The following is an 18,497-nucleotide window of genomic DNA, read 5'->3' on the forward strand; positions in this document are numbered from 1 at the left end:
AGTTGGAAGGTGATACAAACATAAAATTGTAACTGCTTACCTTCTTTATCCCAAGACTGATGTCATCGGTGGGTCATTTTTAGTTTGCACAATTCTTGTTTTAAGAAATTGCTTTGGACGTTTTTGTCACTGAATGTTACATTCGAAAATGTGAAAAACGAATCCTCCTATTTTCCCGTGAAACTGATTTGGGGTGTACATATTTTTACAGTATTAAAAGTGGGCATGAACACAGTCTATATTTTGTGGATAAAAATTCATCCTAAATTCATTAATTTATGCATCATATTTTTATTGTTTCAGATTCGGCAACCAGTGGGACGGTCAACACAACCGTAGGCTTGCCATTAGACCTTCACAACATATGCCTGGACACGTTTCAGAATGTTCCACTGAATATGGGCAACCTCAATCAACAGGCCGTTTTCTCGACAGCCACCTCATCCTCGCTGAATGTCCAGCTGAAATCGCCCACCAGTGCTGGAGCCAACCAGCATCCCATGTCGACGACTTCCGTGTTCTCAACACAAACGAACAACTTCAACAGTATCTCCATCTCAGAAACGACCGACAACGCGATCACACAACTTAATAATCTCGGTGCTGAAAGCCAGCTGAGCGAACCGAGTTTAAAGCTGTCCCAGCCATGTACACTGAACGTGTCTTCACAAGGGTCCATGCTTCGCCGAATGCTGACGGGTGACTGCGACGACGCTTCCCTCTCCCCTAGTTCTCCCATATCTAATCCCGAAAACCAGTTGGAGTCGCCCAGGGACCTCTCGTCGCCTAACAACTTCTTCCAGGACATGACCACTCAGTCGACGTTGATCAACAATGCAGAGAAGCTGCACCTCAGCTCGGATGCGTACGTTAAAGACGAAACCAGCGACGGTTTCAATCTCATGATGACGCCATTCCAGACCGAAGACAATACAAATGTTCCAAACAAAATTCACAAAGGTTGCCGAGACGACGATGCCCATTCGTCAAGGTCCGACCCTATCTGTGTCGACAAGTTGTTCGATGCCAATGGAGCGTCGTCGACGACTAGTTACGAGTTCACAAAGTTTGGCTCGGACATTCCAGGTGTTTTCAAGTTCGGTCTTTCCAGCAAAGCTAGTACTGTGAGTACAAGCTGTACAAACACCAGGTAAAGGATCTTTTTGTTGTTGCATCCCTAGCGAGTTGTTAATATTTATTAGTTGTTCAAGAAATGATGACATGGGGAAGGTAAGACTCTTAAGAGGCACAATATATAGGTGTATAGGCTCCCATTGTAGGGTGGGGGGCTGAAGTACTGACGTTTGCTCGAATCTGGATAACATTTTAATCATATTTTCTTTGCTATCAAAATTGCATAAACACGGTATGAGCAAAACGATTGTTCCTGATGTCTGGCAGACACATTGGCAGATATGATTTTAAAATCCTGAGGATGACGTCGCAGCATCATGGTGGGGAGTCATCCTGGTTATAAAGTTGTAGAACACTGTCCTAAGCATAATGTCGTACTCCATTAGCGCTGCTAAGAGCCTGTGAATGAATTAGCTTTGAAATTGGATTTCTCTTGGCAAGCCACATGATTTCAAATTTTATGGGAGCACTTTTTGGTACTGTGCTCTGTTACCATCGGAATCCAAGGGAAGCTGTTTTATGTGTATATTGGGACAATATTTCAAATTCTTGGGCAACGGTTAAACCGGAAGTCAGTTCACGTGAGTTTTACTTGGGTAACCGATTGTTCGGTTACGTGAATATAGTTCTAGTAACCAATCAGTTATACCTGCCTAACTATAAAACACAGACCTACGGTTCTATGCATATATATTTTGAATTTGACTTCTGTTACTTTTAATTTTAGAAGTTAATTGTTCACCACGTAACCCAATTGGCGGTTCACATGATTTTAAAGTTGCGTAACCGACACATGAACAGAACAGCGGTTCTCATGAAATATTGTGCTCTTGTATAATGTACATAATGCGGTTTTTTCTGGTTTGTTTTCAGGGCTGTTCCTTCGATTGTTATGAATATGTCTCAGGGTGGTGAATCGCTGAAATCTGTGGTCCCCCCACCTGCTAAGCCTGCAGGACACAGCAAGAAGGTCAAGGATCCTAGTCTGAGCAGTCATTTTCCGAACAAAAGTCATGGCTACGAACTACAGATCGTCAGTCAACCGGAAGAACAACATCGCGCCCGGTATTTAACTGAGGGAAGTCGCGGAGCAGTCAAAGACAGGTCGCAACAGAATTATCCAATTGTTAAGGTTTGTTTCTAAATAAAGAGTCTCTGTACATCAGCTAGTGTGAATTTTCTTTGATTCCATATAACAATAATGAAACAATAACAATCCATGTATGAAATAAATAATACACACATTTATGAAATACAAAAAACCACATTATTTACGAAAAGCACACATAAATGTGTTTATGCATTTTATACATTGTGACAGCATGTAAATTATGTATTACTTAGACAACCCCTCCTACCCCCCCCCCCATCCCTTACCCCCCAGTCCCCCTACAAAAATAAATGATACATAATTACACTTTTTTTTTCTCTAAAAATTATAATTTAAAAAATCAATTTTTTTATTTCACGTCTATAACTGATGAATATGTCATTTTTGTTCATAATAGGCCTATAAGCATTCAAATAAGTATAAATGTATGGGTTAAGCTAAAAACATTTTTTATAAAATGGGGAAACACTTCATGTTCCATGTAAATGATGTCCTAAATTCTGTGTGCATATGAAAATTAAGTTGTGTAAATTAGGAAATGTGCAGGCAATTTTCAGAGGCTTGGCTCACACATTTTGAAGTGTGTCCAGATTCTTATATTAAATTTCACAGTGGATTTTATTCTTACTATTTCCTGTTTGTTACAGTTGCATGGCCACAATGAGGCGGTTAAGCTCCAAGTGTTTGTTGGATGCGAGACGGGGCGAATGAAGCCGCATGGTTTCTATCAAGCATGCAAAGTGGCTGGAAAGAACTCGACTCCGTGTATTGAGAAAGAAATCGATGGCACCATGGTTATTGAGTTGGACATTAATACATCCAGCGACATGACAGCAAGGTAGTGTAGCATAAATGGCCACATATACACACACTCACACCCATGTAAGTTACTAGTGTTTTGACAGTACATGTATTTATTTAATGCTGGACCGGCCTCGGTGGCGTCGTGGTTAAGCCATCGGTCTACAGGCTGGTAGGTACTGGGTTCGGATCCTAGTCGAGGCATGGGATTTTAAATCCAGATACCGACTCCAAAACCTGAGTGAGTGCTCCGTAAGGCTCAATGGGTAGGTGTAAACCACTTGCACCAACCAGTGATCCATAACTGGTTCAATAAAGGCCATGGTTTGTGCTATCCTGACTGTGGGAAGCGCAAATAAAAGATCCCTTGCTGCTAATCGGAAAGCGTAGCCCATGTAGTGGCAACAGCGGGTTTCCTCTCAAACTCTGTGTGGTCCTTAACCATATGTCTGACGCCATATAACCGTAAATAAAATGTGTTGAGTGCATCGTTAAATAAAACATTTCTTTCTTTAGTTAATGCTGGAAACAGAATTACGTTGAACATTTTTGTATGGAAATACCTTAATTTGTTACGGTACAATGTGTATCAAACAAATTACTGGGGGTGGGGTGTCACAAAATTCTAAAAAGGGCAACTTTTAGTAGGCTAATGAGCTGAACCTCCAAAGAGAGCAAAGTCTGTTGTTGATGGTTCAGGGACATGAGTCTTGGAAAATGTGGGGGAGGGGGCAGGACATAGCCCAGTGGTAAAGCACTCGCTTGATGTGTGGTCGGTTTAGGATCGATCCCTGTTGGTGGCCCTATTGGGTTATTTCTCATTCCATCCAGTGCTGCACAACTGGTGTAACAAAGGCCGTGGCATGTACTATCCTGTCTGTGGGATGGTTCATATAAAAGATCCCTTGCTGTTAATTGAAAAGAGTAGCCCATGAAATGGCGACAGCGGGTTTCCTCTCTCTATATCTATGTGGTCCTTAACCATATGCCTGATGCCATATAACCATAAATAAAAGTGTTGAGTGCGTCGTTAAATAAAACATTTCCTTCTTTCCTTGGAAAATGTTAAAATAAACATTTCGCAGACGTGTTGTTAAGCTAGTTCTGGATAACGTTGCGTTTACAAAAAGGTCATTAAAAAGATTACTGTAATGGGTGAGTGTAGGTGGATGGGGAGGTCCTCGAACAGTATGAAATTATTAGCAGCCTGGTTCTAACCACATTTCAAGTTAGTTCCTAGAAGGAAACACTAGGGGGGGGGGGGGGGGGGGGGGGGGGGGGGGGAATGACTAAAGTTGTATGGTTTGATTTCTTGGTTAACTTCTATTGACTAAAGTTGTATGGTTTGATTTCTTGGTTAACTTCTATTTATATGTAGTATTTTATTTTTTCAGAATAATTATCTTGATGCCTACTAAACCTAATTGGCCTATAAGTTGACACATTCTGGGAGTAAAATTTGATTCCTGTTTCAACTGAAAATTTATTAGTAACTACTGTTTAATGATTTAAACTTGTGTAGCGATCTCTGAAACTTGTGTAGCAAATCATGACACAATACTGAATAAAAACGTTCCCGGATCCCACCACTTATGTCATGCACTGACATTAACTCAGAATTAAATTTTCATTTGTTAACAGTGTGGACTGTGTTGGAATTCTGAAGTTGAGAAATGCTGATGTTGAGAAGAGAATTGGCGTCACCAAGGCACGAGCAAAGAAAAAGAACAGCACGCGTGCACGCCTGGTTTTCCGCACGACCTTCCAGAAGTCCGATGGACACTACATCACTCTACAGGCTGCATCTACACCCATTCTTTGTAGTATGTTTTTTTAAATTAAAATTAGATATTTTGTTTTAAAAACAAACAAAAAACCTACTTCTGTGAATGAAGGTAATGTTAACCTTGCAGAAAGTAACGAATGAATGTTTAACAACACCCCAGCACATTGGCTATTGATTGACAAAAAGGCAAACTTGAAAATATTTATTGCATGAACTTGGTTAAAAATGCTTTGTGGTATTATTCTGTTTGAGAGGTAAGTATTCTTCTAAAAGGGGCAGGATGTAGCCAGTGGTAAAGTGTTCACTTGATGCGCGGTCGGTCTAGGATCGATCCCCGTTGGTGGACCAATTGGGCTATTTCTCGTTCCAGCCAGTGCTCCACAACTGGTGTAACAAAACCCGTGGTATGTACTATCCTGTCTGTGAGATGGTGCATATAAAAGATCCCTTGCTGTTAATCGAAAAGAGTAGCCCATGAAGTGGCGACAGCGGGTTTCCTCTCTCAATATCTGTGTGGTCCTTAACCATGTCTGATGCCATATAACCATAAATAAAATGTCTTGAGTGTATTTTAATTTTTTTTAAATATTTATTCACAGAACCCCTGTTTACATTTGTTTTCTGTCCCAACCACAGGGATGAAGTGACAGAGTTAAAATACAAAATTAAACATCATTTAGGTATACATATCGAAATTTTCATTCAGTATTTACAATTGTTATTATCACGAAGTTATACGTGTATGTGTGAATATTAATGATACAGATAGAAAAAAGATTGTATATTATTTAGCCCGAGTTCTCATAGTTTATAATTTTGGACTAGACATGTAAAATAATTATTTAAAAATTGACTATACAAAATGGCTTCCATCATGAATTTGTTATTCTAGGTTGGGGTGTTAAAAAAAGGTTGTTCGTACTTATGGTTGGGGGGAAAAAAAGGTTTTACATATTTCCGGTGATTCATTTTGTTTTGAATAAGCTTTTTCTCCAGAATACAGCCCTAATGAATTTGTTCTGTATAATATGAAGCTTAGTTTTGTTTTAATCGTCTATTCCAGCTCAGCCTATTGGACAGCCTGAGATTCTGAGGGTGAGTCTGCTCGAGGCGACTGTCGACGGAGGACAGAGCATGTTCATTATCGGGAAGAATTTCCTGAAAAACACGCAGGTCTTCTTCCAGGAGGTCGTCATGGAGAACGGAACCATTCTCTGGGAGAAAGAGGCCAGCATTGAGCAAGAATTCTTTCAACAGGTAAAACAGGTCCTCATCTGTAGCAGGGCGGGGCGTAGCTCAGTGGTAAAGTGCTAAAGTGCTCGCTTGATGCGCGGTCAGTCTAGGATTGATCCCAGTCGGTGGACCCATTGGGCTGTTTCTCGTTCTAGCCGGTGCACCATGACTGGTATGTACGTGTTATCCAGTCTGAAATAGTGCATAAAAAAGATCCCTTCTTACTAATGGAAAAATGTAGACTCCAAATGACCATATGTTTCACAACTAATAGCCGATGATTAATAAATCAGTGTGCACTAGTGGTGTTGTTAAACAAAGCAAAACTTTTCATCTGTAGTATTTCTGATATGGTAGGGGAAGGAGCGGTGTGGGATCAATCCCCGTCAGTGGGCCCATTGGGCTACTTCTCGTTACAGCCAGTGCACCACGACTGGTATATCAAAGGCCGTGATATGTACTACCCTGTCTGTGGGATGGTGCATATAAAAGATCCCTTGCTGCTAATCGAAAAGAGTAGCCCATGAAGTGGCAACAGTGGGTTTCCTCTCTTAATATCTGTGTGGTCCTTAACCATATGTCTGATGCCATATAACCGTAAATACAATGTTTTGAGTGCGTCGTTAAATAAAACATAATTCTTTCTTTCTTTGGTAGGGGAAGGAAAAAGACCGAAGAGAGGGAGCATTTGGGGTGTACTAATGGGACTTCTATGAAATCTGTCAAATAAATTAATTTAAAACCACTGAAGCACAGTGTGGCATATAGACACCAACATCGCTATCAAATATTCCTGGGTCTCACAACATTAATTTACTTCTGTCAAAGAGATTAGTCTGTGTTGAAGTTTGTTTTGTTTAACAACACCACTAGAGCACATTGATTTATTAATCATGGGCTATTGGATATCAAACATTTAGTCATTCAGACAGTCTTGGAGAGAAAACCCAGTAAATTGTTTCCATTAAAAACCAGGGATCTTTTATATGCACCATCCCACAAACAGGATAGCACATACCACATCCTTTGATATACCGTGAAACCTCTCAAAACCGGACCCTCTGTAAACATGAATTCCCTAAAAACCGGATGTTTTTCATGGTCCCTTTTTAAATATCTGTACAGAAGAGAACCTCTCTAAACTGGATACCTCTTAAAACTGGACTTTTTACTTGGTATTATAAGGGTGTCCAGTTTGGAGAAGTTTCAATGTATCAGCTGTGGTGCACTGGTTGGAATGAGAAATAACCCAATGGACCCACTGACTGGTTGACCTCGTATCAGGCAAGTGCTATATCACTTGCCTCTGTATCGTCCCCTAACTTGAGGAAATTAGGCTGTGTATTTGGTGTAAATTTGTAAAAATTGTCACCTACAGTTTTTGTTTTAGGGCTTATGGACATTTATTAGCCATTTTAGAAATGTTAATTTTAAAACTAAAAGTGATAATTTGCAATAAGATTTTGATACAACTTCAGTTAAAATGTTTTTCATAACTTATTTTCAGCCACATCTCATTTGTAGGACTCTGCAATACAGGGCTTCTAGAATTTTTATAAAAATCTACTAGCTTTGATCAGTGATTTAATTTTTTTTACTAGCCACGATTAAAAATTGACTAGCCCTACTTAAAGTAAATACAATGTTACTAATAGTAATAATCGGATATGTTAGCCTACCTAAATAGGGAGATTGAGCTTAAAAAGCCTTGGATTTGGAGGATGGGCAGGATATTCATATTTACAAAATAAGACTTAAATGCTGCATTTGACAACTTTTTTTCACTAGCCATCGGGCATGGCTATAGTAGTTATTACTAGCCCACCATTGAATATCACTAGCCATTAAAGTGGGCCTACCATAATCTAGAAGCCCTTGTGATATTTATTAGACATTTTATCATTTTGAGAAATAATAAGAATAATTTGAAACGAGATTTAGTCAAAACTGTAGTTAACTTCTTTTTTTTTTTTTAACTTGTTTTTAGACACATTTGATCTGTACGGTCCCCGAGTATCATAACGCAAGTGTTGACAAACCCGTTGACATGCAGATCATTGTGAAATGTCGTGGTAAGCTGAGCGATCCTCACGAGTTTATGTACAAGCCATGTAAGTATTTGACCGGCACTAGACGTTCATTCATCACATTGTGGCTGGTGTAACCTCCTTCATACTGTGAGTGATTAACTTCTTGTAGATGTACAAACAAAAAAGAAACAATGTCTCCAATGTATTGTGGAAGCATCTGCGTGCATTTTCTTGAATAAAAATGTAACTGACATTATATTTCTTGGCATGTATGTCAAGGTTAATGGTCGTAACTGTAATCGACTTCTGTATTTTAGTTTAATGCTTCAAAATCTGAAATGATTAAATATCATTTTTATTACCATGGTATGATGATCATCTTTTTAAAACAAAAATTAAAAAATTAGTAATTCAGTGACTTTTCATGTTGGTATCACCCTAAAATTTGAGTACTGTTGCATGTTGGTCATTTTTTTTTTTATTGTCACACATTGTTGCCCATAGTTGTTTTTTTTCTTTTGCGACAGTCGTGTGTTAAATATTCATACACGAACAATGACACACTGTGTGGCACATGTGACAGTCTTCACATTGACAAATTCGCCCCCGGTTTTTAACCACCCCCCCCCCACCCCCCATGACGACCATTATTAAAGTAACACCCCATGATACCAAGATGAAAGCATATTTATATGATGTGTAATATTTAGCACATTTTTATACCCTCACAGTATTAATGAGGTAGATTTCACTAACTGGTGACTAAAGCTGCTTTCAATTACATAGCAGTATGTAAATTATTATAAGCTGTCAAAATTTAATTGAGATATCATAGTGCTTAATTTTATAGCACATGTGTTGAGAAATTTGTATGTTTTTCCTCTATTCCCAGTTAGTGCACCAGTCAGTATGGCTTTGACTCGATCAAATTAGTCAATTTGGGAATCGTATTTTGGCATTTGTGTTGTGTGTGGATTTTTTTTTTTTTTTCCCGTACATACATACAATATTTGCTGGGAGTTTAACAAGTTGTTTTTAATGCCGCTGTTGTTGCTTTGTATTATATCGGATTGACAAAGTCAATGCAATCGGAAAAACACAAACTAAAATGTTTCTAGTTTTTATTTCGAAATCCTCCCATGAGTGGTTTGGTTGAGTCGGAGTCACGTCATTTTATCACAGAAACCGGCATCCATTGCTTGAGCAACCCTTTGCAGTGTCGTGTATGTTTTGATAATAAATGTTAGATTTCAGCCTTGAAAATAGTACAACCCTGACCTCCAAGTCTGCTGAGTGTTTTCAAAAACACTAATTGGAATTATTATTTTTAAAGACTTTCTTTCCCTCTGGTTCAGCAAAAATGCCATCCTCCTCCTCAGTGCCATTCAATCTAGGTTGTTCAAGAATATTTGCTATGGTTTAAGGTTTAGGTGGGAAAAGTTTCATGAACTGGTAGAGGGGGTCATACGCAAGCAAGGTGAAAAAAGATTCAGTGTGACAGTGATCATGTTATGCAGTCTTAATTATGAATAAAAAGTTTCAAGAATAATTACTTTTTAACAGGTTGTCAACTGCTTTTAATTGGTTTTTGTACCTCTTGTTTAGTTGGCCAACTAAAAAATGCATTATTCAGTCCAAGAGTTCATTTAAAGGTTTACATTTTGGAGAATATTTGGAAAATTCATTCTTTAGGTATTGCACTGTGTTCAAGTTGGAAGAAAGTATCTTAAGACAATGTTACTTACAGTAGTTGATAGTGTTGGAATGTTAGCCACTTTGTTTTAGTTTGTTTTATAGTATGTGTTGGCATTTTTTGTTTTAGCTTCTTCTTTTTTTAAATGCATCTTTCTCTTTAACATAATAACAGTTGATTATCCAGCTATGACTGCATGTATTCATGGAACACATGTTCACACCAAAGGCAACAGCAGAACTCGTTATTAAACAACAAGATTGTTTATAGGGGCACAAAAATACTGGTTGAATCGGCCTTTACATTTTATCACAGTATTCTCTTGATTGGGTTCTTGTGTTTAACTCGGTCTGAAGATGTGTGTGGTGTTCTTGTTTTAGTTGGAGGCTGTCTGTGTTTATAAACATGGATACGTTGATAGGATCAGCTGATTTCTTACACATGTTACTGTAGTAAAAACATTCTTTGATAAATTTCATCATATTTGAGGCATCGATAGCAGATTTTGTAACTGCTGACAGTTTTAAAGATTCTATGATATATTTTGAAATGCATTTTGAAGATTACTTTCACTATGACCTTCATTCCTATGCCATTAAATCCAGGGTTATATCACTAAGAATCAGAATTATTTTATTTTATTCCAGTTCATATTCCAAATAGTTTGTGGATGGATGACATTTTTGTTGAGAAAAAAGTAACTTTTTTCAATATGCCTAGATTGCATTATTCGAAATTTGCTAGTGTAGGAGGTCTGGGTTGTATATTTGCTGAGCTTTTGGATGCCACCATCAGAATATATATAAAAAAAGAAATGTCTTTACACCAAGGATCTTAATATCAAGAAAGGATCGATTCAAGTGTTGAGAGGTACTGTACAAACATAATTTTTCCTTTGTTTTAATGCAGAATCAATGTTTCATACAGATGGTTGACCATTCTGAACATAGCAAATGTTTTACATTATTAACCTCGTATTTCAGTCAAGACCACTGGCAAATTATTTCATAGTTTCACGAACATGCATAGTCTTAAAAGTTTGGGTCTTACGTTGTATTTGATGTACAATTTTTTTTACATACCCCAGAGATTTGAAACTTTTTTTCTTTGGGTTTTTTTCTCTTTTTTTTTTTTTAAATTGCAAGTCATGTTCTTGGACAAATATTATTGAGATTTAGATTTTTTTTTTTTTTTTTTTAAACAAACCACAAGGAGTTATTTTAATAACAGTAATTTTTTTAGTCCCACTGTAATAATTTAGATACTGAGTTTTTCCAAATTAATAATATGTAGGATTGGAATCTTAATTAGTTTTTTTTAAATTCTGTTGCCCCCTTTCCTTGCTTTCATTTTAATTCCATCATATTCCTTGCCGATTTGGCAGTTTCAACTTCTATGGCTGTTTTTGATCTGTTAATTTTGTTGTCTTGTATGCAGTCAGTTTCCTTCCCATTAAAATCATTGTTTGTTACTTCCCAAAAAAGAATGAAAGAAAAAAAGATGAGGGGTGAGGAGGGTGTGTGGGTCAGTTTCTTGTTCAGATTTTTTTTTTTTTTTTTTTTTTTTTTTTTTTTTTTTTTTTTTTTTTTTTTTTTTTTTTTGACTATGAAGAATTTAATTTAGCTACATAGCCACTTTTAATATTGTGGGTTTTTGTTCTCAGTTTACTTTCACAATTTTTTATTTATTTATGATATGAAAAGCTAGTCACAGAAAATTAGCAACAGATATAAAAGAAAATTTACTATCATCTATTTTTCTGCCACTTGAATACATTGATCTGTTTGGTAATTTCCAGATTGGTCGATTTTTTTATATTTTTTTTTAAATAAAAAATTGACTGCATTTTAAATTGGCTCGTTTTAATATCTTTTAGCTTTGCTCAGAGAACAAACCTCCATCTGTATGATTCATTCCATCAATTATCTCTCAGACTGTATTTATAAATATTGGGAATGGGGGCTCCAATTAATAATTTTGATCTTACCTTTAGACCTGCGGAATCTGGGCTGAATCGAGTGTCAGAGTTAAGACTCTGTGTATTAGAGTCTGCAGTCTGTCGGTTGCATGTAGCCATTTAGTGGCTCACAGATCATATAGCAGGTGGATCTATTTTGAAAACTTAAATAGACTCACTCTGGATACAAAATTTTAAATGTTTGTCATATTTTGTTGGATGCTTCTTGCTCATTACCATCATATTCCCGAGACGAGAGAACAGTCTTTTTCATGTTTAAAGCACAAAATTCAATGATGTTCTCAAGATGAGAGAACAGTCATTTTAATGTTTGAAGCACAAAACTCAACGGCGAGCATCAATTTTATTTCATACATAACACCCTTTTTTGTGGCTTGGCATTCGGTAGTTTTAAAATATTTAAAAATTTAGTTCAAATCTTCTCTCTTTTTTTTTTAATGTTCACCAATTAAATAATAATATTGATTGTTCGAAATCTTACACACAACATAGTCCCAGCATATGATGTTTTGTTTGTGCTGGAGTGACATTAAACATTCATTCATTCATTCATTCATTCATTCATTCATTCATTCATTCATTCTGTCCCAGGACAGTATTATTATTTATATAGTGAAGGTGTTAATGCTAAAGAGGTACAGAAAAAAAAAACCATTCTAAAAACAATTTCACAAATACCTCATTTGTAGCTACTATTAAATTGTATGTAGGTCCCTACTATTTATGGTGATTTGGTTCTCTGTGACCTATGCTTCTATATATTTACAATGCACGTGAAATACACCTTAGTATATGTATGGACGTCCGACATGTACATATGTTCATACATGTAGGTTAAAAGGACTATCCTGAGTTTTCGGCGTTTGTCAAGATAAGTCGACCAACAAAGACTTTAACGATGGTAATTACAAATTAAATATATTTTTCTGAAGAAAATATCAGTGGTTAGTTATTAAACATGTTTCTGATAGTCCTAATGTTAGCACATTGTCGAACTTAATTTTATTTCCTAATATATATATTTTCGTATATACGAAATTATTGGGATACCAAATCCAATTTGGACTAATATTAAGGACACATCAGAAACACATTGAATATACAGACACCATTTATTCTGAACAAGAAAAAATATTTAATACACGTATGTAATACTAGCTGTTAAAAAAAATTATTAATAAAAAACTTGTTACAATGCAGCAAATTCAGGATGTTCTTTTAATTGTTCAGTTCCATATGTTTTTTGTCTCACAGATATAGGTATTACTTCTCCAATAACAGTAATGGCGTCAAATTCCGTGTTTTGATCCATCATTAAGTTTTTGTATTTCGCTCCCATTTCTTACAAACTATACAGGTAACTCCTATATCAATATCCATCTCAATACATAAATAAAACAAAAACCTTACCGGTAATTTTTTAGTTTTATTTTAAAATGTATTTATTTTTTTTATTTTTTTAAATTTATTTATTTATCTATTTATTTAAGAACTAGATTAATCCTGAATGTTACATCACAAATTATTTCTTTATTCACCGAAGTAGTTGGTAGGCAAGACAGTTAATTCCAAAGAAGTCTTTGATTTTAAAACAATTTTTAAAAATTATTATTTAATGGTGAGACTTGTAGTAACAATGTGTAATCTTTGATACATGTAGTTGTGTTGTGAAAACTTGAATCATTCAGATTCTGATTAAAGTGACGCACTACAGGTTGTGAGAGAGTGGGCCGTTTGAACATGAATTGTTTTCTGTGTCTGACAGTGAACTCTTGACCAATCAGATCATATGTTACAGATTGTTACTGCAAGCTTCATTATAACCAGATGCTATTGGCCATCAAGAATGAATGTTTCATTGTGATACTTACTAATTTTACAGTGCCAATTGAAAAGCTAAAATTAACATATATTTTTAAAATATGAAATGGTTTTAATGTATTGTGTGTGTATGTATACATATTATATATATATTACAAATTTTAACTTGGTTCCTTTTTTATATGTTATTGTTGGTGCCAGTTTTATGAATAGTATAAATTGTGTTATTCATCACTTAATCATGTGTACCATTTTCTCAAACTTATTCTTCATTATGTGGTTTCTCTCAAGTAATAATACAAATAATTATAATATTTGGAACCATTATAATGTTGATTTTAAATGTCCGTAAGCTAATTTGAACATTAAATACTTGCATTTGAGCTTAAATTTTAACTACATGTACCTGTATTAACACAACAAAACTAGATAAATTGAAAATAAATAAACAGGAATTGTGGGCATCAAGGAAAGATAAAAAGCCAAAGACAAAAATAGCAACAATGTAGGTAAGCATAAAAATAAAATCCATAATCCATTCAGGGTTTCTGCTAGAAGGAAATTTTTGGGTATGGCGCTATGGAATTGAATATTTACAATGTGTGTGCTGAATGACAGGGTATTGGGGCCTCCCCAAGAAAAGAAATGGGGTTAGGGTTACGGTTAAGAAGCTCATACAATAATGATAAAAAGTCATTAATTTTGTGACTTAATCTGCAAAAACAATTGTATATGGCACCATACCCATTTTACCCTAAGGCAGAAACCCTGCCATTTAAATTCTTAACTGCATTGAACTGAAATATATCATTGCTGAATATGGCTCTGTTTAATATTGTGTAATATTACGGCTTTGTCTGAATTCCAAATGTTCTTCTGTTTTTTCTTTTCTTCTCTTTTTTAATTTTTTTTTTTTTTTAATTATTATTTAAAAAAAAAAAAAATCATCCTCTCTCCCCCCCAACACCCTTTAGATTATTAATTTGAAGAGTTCAGGCGCAAAATGCGATATAAATCATTTTCTTTCTTTTTTTAAGTTAAAACCATTATTGTATGTCAGTAAGAGCTGATTGTAGGCCCACTGATTTGCCGCAAAACGTGATTGATCCTTATGAAATTGTATTGGGTAAATCCCATTTTTTTTTATCAAAACGCGATATACGCCAATTAAAAAAATCACCTTTACTGAAAATTAAAAAAATTGATATATCGCGTTTTGCGCCTAAACTCTTCATTTATTGTTAGTCTTTAATGGGTAAATCTAATAACTTGTAGAATATGCACTATTGTAATCCAGGGAACATTTTGTTTTCAAAATCTTGATTAGCGACATTTCTTGTCAGTTGAAAATTGATTAGCAATTACCATTTAATGTTTTAAAATTGTGTAGCAATCTCTGAAATTTGAGTAGCAAATCGCGACTAGATATTGAACAAAATGTTTCCTGCTATCCTATACTGGTTGTTATTAAATTAACTCAATCTAGGCATTCACTGTACAGCTATTGTTGAGAGCCCTACGTGTGTAGTTACAGGCAGTTATCACAGAATTAAATTGTCTTAAAATATTATTAAATTAACTCAATCTAGGCATTCACTGTACAGCTATTGTTGAGAGCCCTACGTGTGTAGTTACAGGCAGTTATCACAGAATTAAATTGTCTTAAAATATTATTAAATTAACTCAATCTAGGCATTCACTGTACAGCTATTGTTGAGAGCCCTACGTGTGTAGTTACAGGCAGTTATCACAGAATTAAATTGTCTTAAAATATTATTAAATTAACTCAATCTAGGCATTCACTGTACAGCTATTGTTGAGAGCCTTACGTGTGTAGTTACAGGCAGTTATCACAGAATTAAATTGTCTTAAAATATTATTAAATTAACTCAATCTAGGCATTCACTGTACAGCTATTGTTGAGAGCCCTACGTGTGTAGTTACAGGCAGTTATCACAGAATTAAATTGTCTTAAAATATTATTAAATTAACTCAATCTAGGCATTCACTGTACAGCTATTGTTGAGAGCCCTACGTGTGTATTTACAGGCAGTTATCACAGAATTAAATTGTCTTAAAATATTATTAAATTAACTCAATCTAGGCATTCACTGTACAGCTATTGTTGAGAGCCCTACGTGTGTAGTTACAGGCAGTTATCACAGAATTAAATTGTCTTAAAATATTATTAAATTAACTCAATCTAGGCATTCACTGTACAGCTATTGTTGAGAGCCCTACGTGTGTAGTTACAGGCAGTTATCACAGAATTAAATTGTCTTAAAATATTATTAAATTAACTCAATCTAGGCATTCACTGTACAGCTATTGTTGAGAGCCCTACGTGTGTAGTTACAGGCAGTTATCACAGAATTAAATTGTCTTAAAATATTATTAAATTAACTCAATCTAGGCATTCACTGTACAGCTATTGTTGAGAGCCCTACGTGTGTAGTTACAGGCAGTTATCACAGAATTAAATTGTCTTAAAATATTATTCTTTCTTTGCTGTAGCACTCCATTCCAGTCATTTTCTCTTTTTCTTTGAAAGATCTTTATCTTTTTTTTTATATCCTTTAAAATCACCGTCAGTTCTTCTTAGTCTAATACCCATGCAAAAGTATTAAAGAAAACATAAACAATTTAGTTGGTTTCAATATTGAGGGCTAACTCTGGGTCAGCAAAACATTTCACCAGATTATCTGCTAAACTTTAAAAATTGCACAAACCCAGATATTTTCTAACAAAATATCAATTATTTCATCAAATTATTTTGCCAAATCAAAATAAAATTTGCCAATTGTTTTTGAAATTCGCAGTTGGCGAATTTGGCGAGTGCCGCTGCTAGCCTGTAATACAATATTGAGTTCTGTGAAAATAAATGTCATGCAGTACAACAACAAAAAAGGGTATGGTACACTATAACCCAGGTTTTGAGTTAATGTGACAGATAATGTTTACAGTTAGATTGTAGAACATTTTCATTTGATAATGTTATGGCTAGTTATGTTTGATAAAAGTGAGTAACAATCTGTTTTAAACTGGCTGCCATAGTTAAGTCTTGATCCTGTTATGGGAGTTTTATTTTTATTTGCATAATCTTTTTTTCTTTTTTTTTATCTGTTCTCAAAACTTCATAATGTTTCAGTAATTTTAAGCAAACTATGCACAGTTTTATTTTTAAGCACATGTTTTTTGGGTGGGGTTTTTTGTTTTTTTTGCCATTTTTATACATACACAAAACAATTTTGATTTGATTTTTAATGCAGTAGTTCACATTTAATATGTTTATGTACTTATTGTTAGTATCTAATATAATTTTTGTTGGTTTTGGGGCATTTTAAATGTAAACATGTGTTTGCACTTTACTGGAGAGTTCTTTTAAGGGGCGGGCTACTCTAAAACTAATTAGTGCTACATTTGATTGCTTCGATGTAGCGAGCTATGTGTAGATTCATATTATATAATTTGCATGTACAATGTACTAATCCATACGTTTCTTTTTGTTAAAATTATTTTTCATCTTTTTAAGAAATTCTTATAGTGTGATTATTACTCATAATTCTCTGAGATTTTCCAATAATTCATGGAACAGGTCTGTTCTAAAGGGAGGGTGTGTTTGGGTGTGTGTGTTTGCATTTTTTAACTAAAAGTAGGCTTTTAGAGTTACTTTAACAGCATGTGAGAAAAGGGTTGGTCTAAACCAAATCCCCTCTCCCCTGAATGCATGCCCAGCTTAAGGACTCTCCTTGAAGTGTGGACATGACTTGCGTATGTTTTTATGATCCAAACTAACCTGTTTTTTTTCCATCCTGTTTTATCAAGTGCCGCCAACAATAAAAGTGGAAGATCCCATGGAGACGGACCAAATTCAGAACAAGTCTGTTCCGTATGGAGTCTCTCCAGGTAATTTACTAGTTACTAAAGGTAGTATTAAACCATATAACTTCCGGCTGGGTCAAAGTTCGAGATGCACCCAACTTTTGATAGAGAAGTGAACACCACAAGTTCTGTGATTGGTGATAAATGTGTGTTGGTTGTAAAAAAAAAAAATCACATGTCCAGGGCTTGAACATAAAGTTAAAGTTTGTTTTGTTTAATGACACCACTAGAGCACATTGATTTATTAATTATCGGTTATTGGATGTCAAGCATTTGTTACATTTTCCCATTAGTAGCAATGGATGTTTTACATGCACTTTCCCACAGACAGAAAATCACATACCATGGCCTTTGACCAGCTGTGGTGCACTGGTTGGAACGAGAACAAATCCAATCAGTTGAATGGATTCACCGAGGTGGTTCGATCCTGGAATGCAAGCACCTCAACCAACTGAGCTAAATCCCGCCCCTTACTGTTAGATTTATACAAATAAGACTTTCATAGCCTTGATTGTTGATATATTAAAAAATCACTCTTTTTCTTCTTCTGTTTTTAAAAGCCTGAATTTATATACATTTTTTTTTTTTTTTTAAGTTGCAATGGATTTGATCCGTCAAGTGGAGCAGCATCAAACAGTCTCGACCACGTCGCTGTTTCAACTTCCCCCTGGAACCGTTAAAGGCATCTCCAGTACTGGGACGACCCCCGTCCTGTATCCAGACCTGAACGTCCAAATGAACACCACGCCTCCCAGTTCGTATCAGATTCCTCCCCCTGCAGCGGCCGCTATGCCGGTCAGTGGCGTCGTGACGACCAACGTCCAGACCCCACCCACTGCACAGCACACAGTGACCGGATCAGAGTCGGCTGCAACGATAAAAACTGTATTTATGAATCCTCCGCCACCAAGTAGGTTCATTGGAAAATGATTTGGCAATTAACTGTTCTTTAAATGTAAAAAGGGCGGGACGTAGCCCAGTGGTATAGCTCTCACTCGATGCGTGGTCGGTCTGGGTTCGATCCCTGT

The 18,497-nt window shown here is 35.7% G+C and overlaps 1 protein-coding gene across 3 annotated transcripts in view; it reads left to right on the top strand.

Annotated features, from left to right (window-relative positions):
* Positions 1 to 18,497, top strand: part of LOC121387996 — a 37,803-nt gene that overhangs the window by 10,748 nt on the left and 8,558 nt on the right. Inside the window, exons 5-12 of one of the 3 annotated variants that reach the window (XR_005959915.1) lie at positions 304 to 1,150; positions 2,008 to 2,266; positions 2,893 to 3,083; positions 4,688 to 4,869; positions 5,896 to 6,089; positions 8,053 to 8,176; positions 11,782 to 11,891; positions 17,413 to 17,440. Coding sequence is in view for 2 of the 3 variants with exons in the window: in XM_041519186.1 (XP_041375120.1) it covers positions 304 to 1,150; positions 2,008 to 2,266; positions 2,893 to 3,083; positions 4,688 to 4,869; positions 5,896 to 6,089; positions 8,053 to 8,176; positions 17,413 to 17,493; positions 18,065 to 18,379 (2,193 nt within the window). In the remaining variant the exon portion in view is untranslated. Of the gene's footprint in view, positions 1 to 303; positions 1,151 to 2,007; positions 2,267 to 2,892; positions 3,084 to 4,687; positions 4,870 to 5,895; positions 6,090 to 8,052; positions 8,177 to 11,781; positions 12,088 to 17,412; positions 17,494 to 18,064; positions 18,380 to 18,497 lie in introns of those variants that run through there. The other 2 variants (XM_041519186.1, XM_041519187.1) reach the window with 2 other exon arrangements.

The sequence above is a fragment of the Gigantopelta aegis genome, chromosome 14 (assembly GCF_016097555.1).
Source record: "Gigantopelta aegis isolate Gae_Host chromosome 14, Gae_host_genome, whole genome shotgun sequence".
NCBI lineage: Eukaryota > Metazoa > Mollusca > Gastropoda > Neomphalida > Peltospiridae > Gigantopelta > Gigantopelta aegis.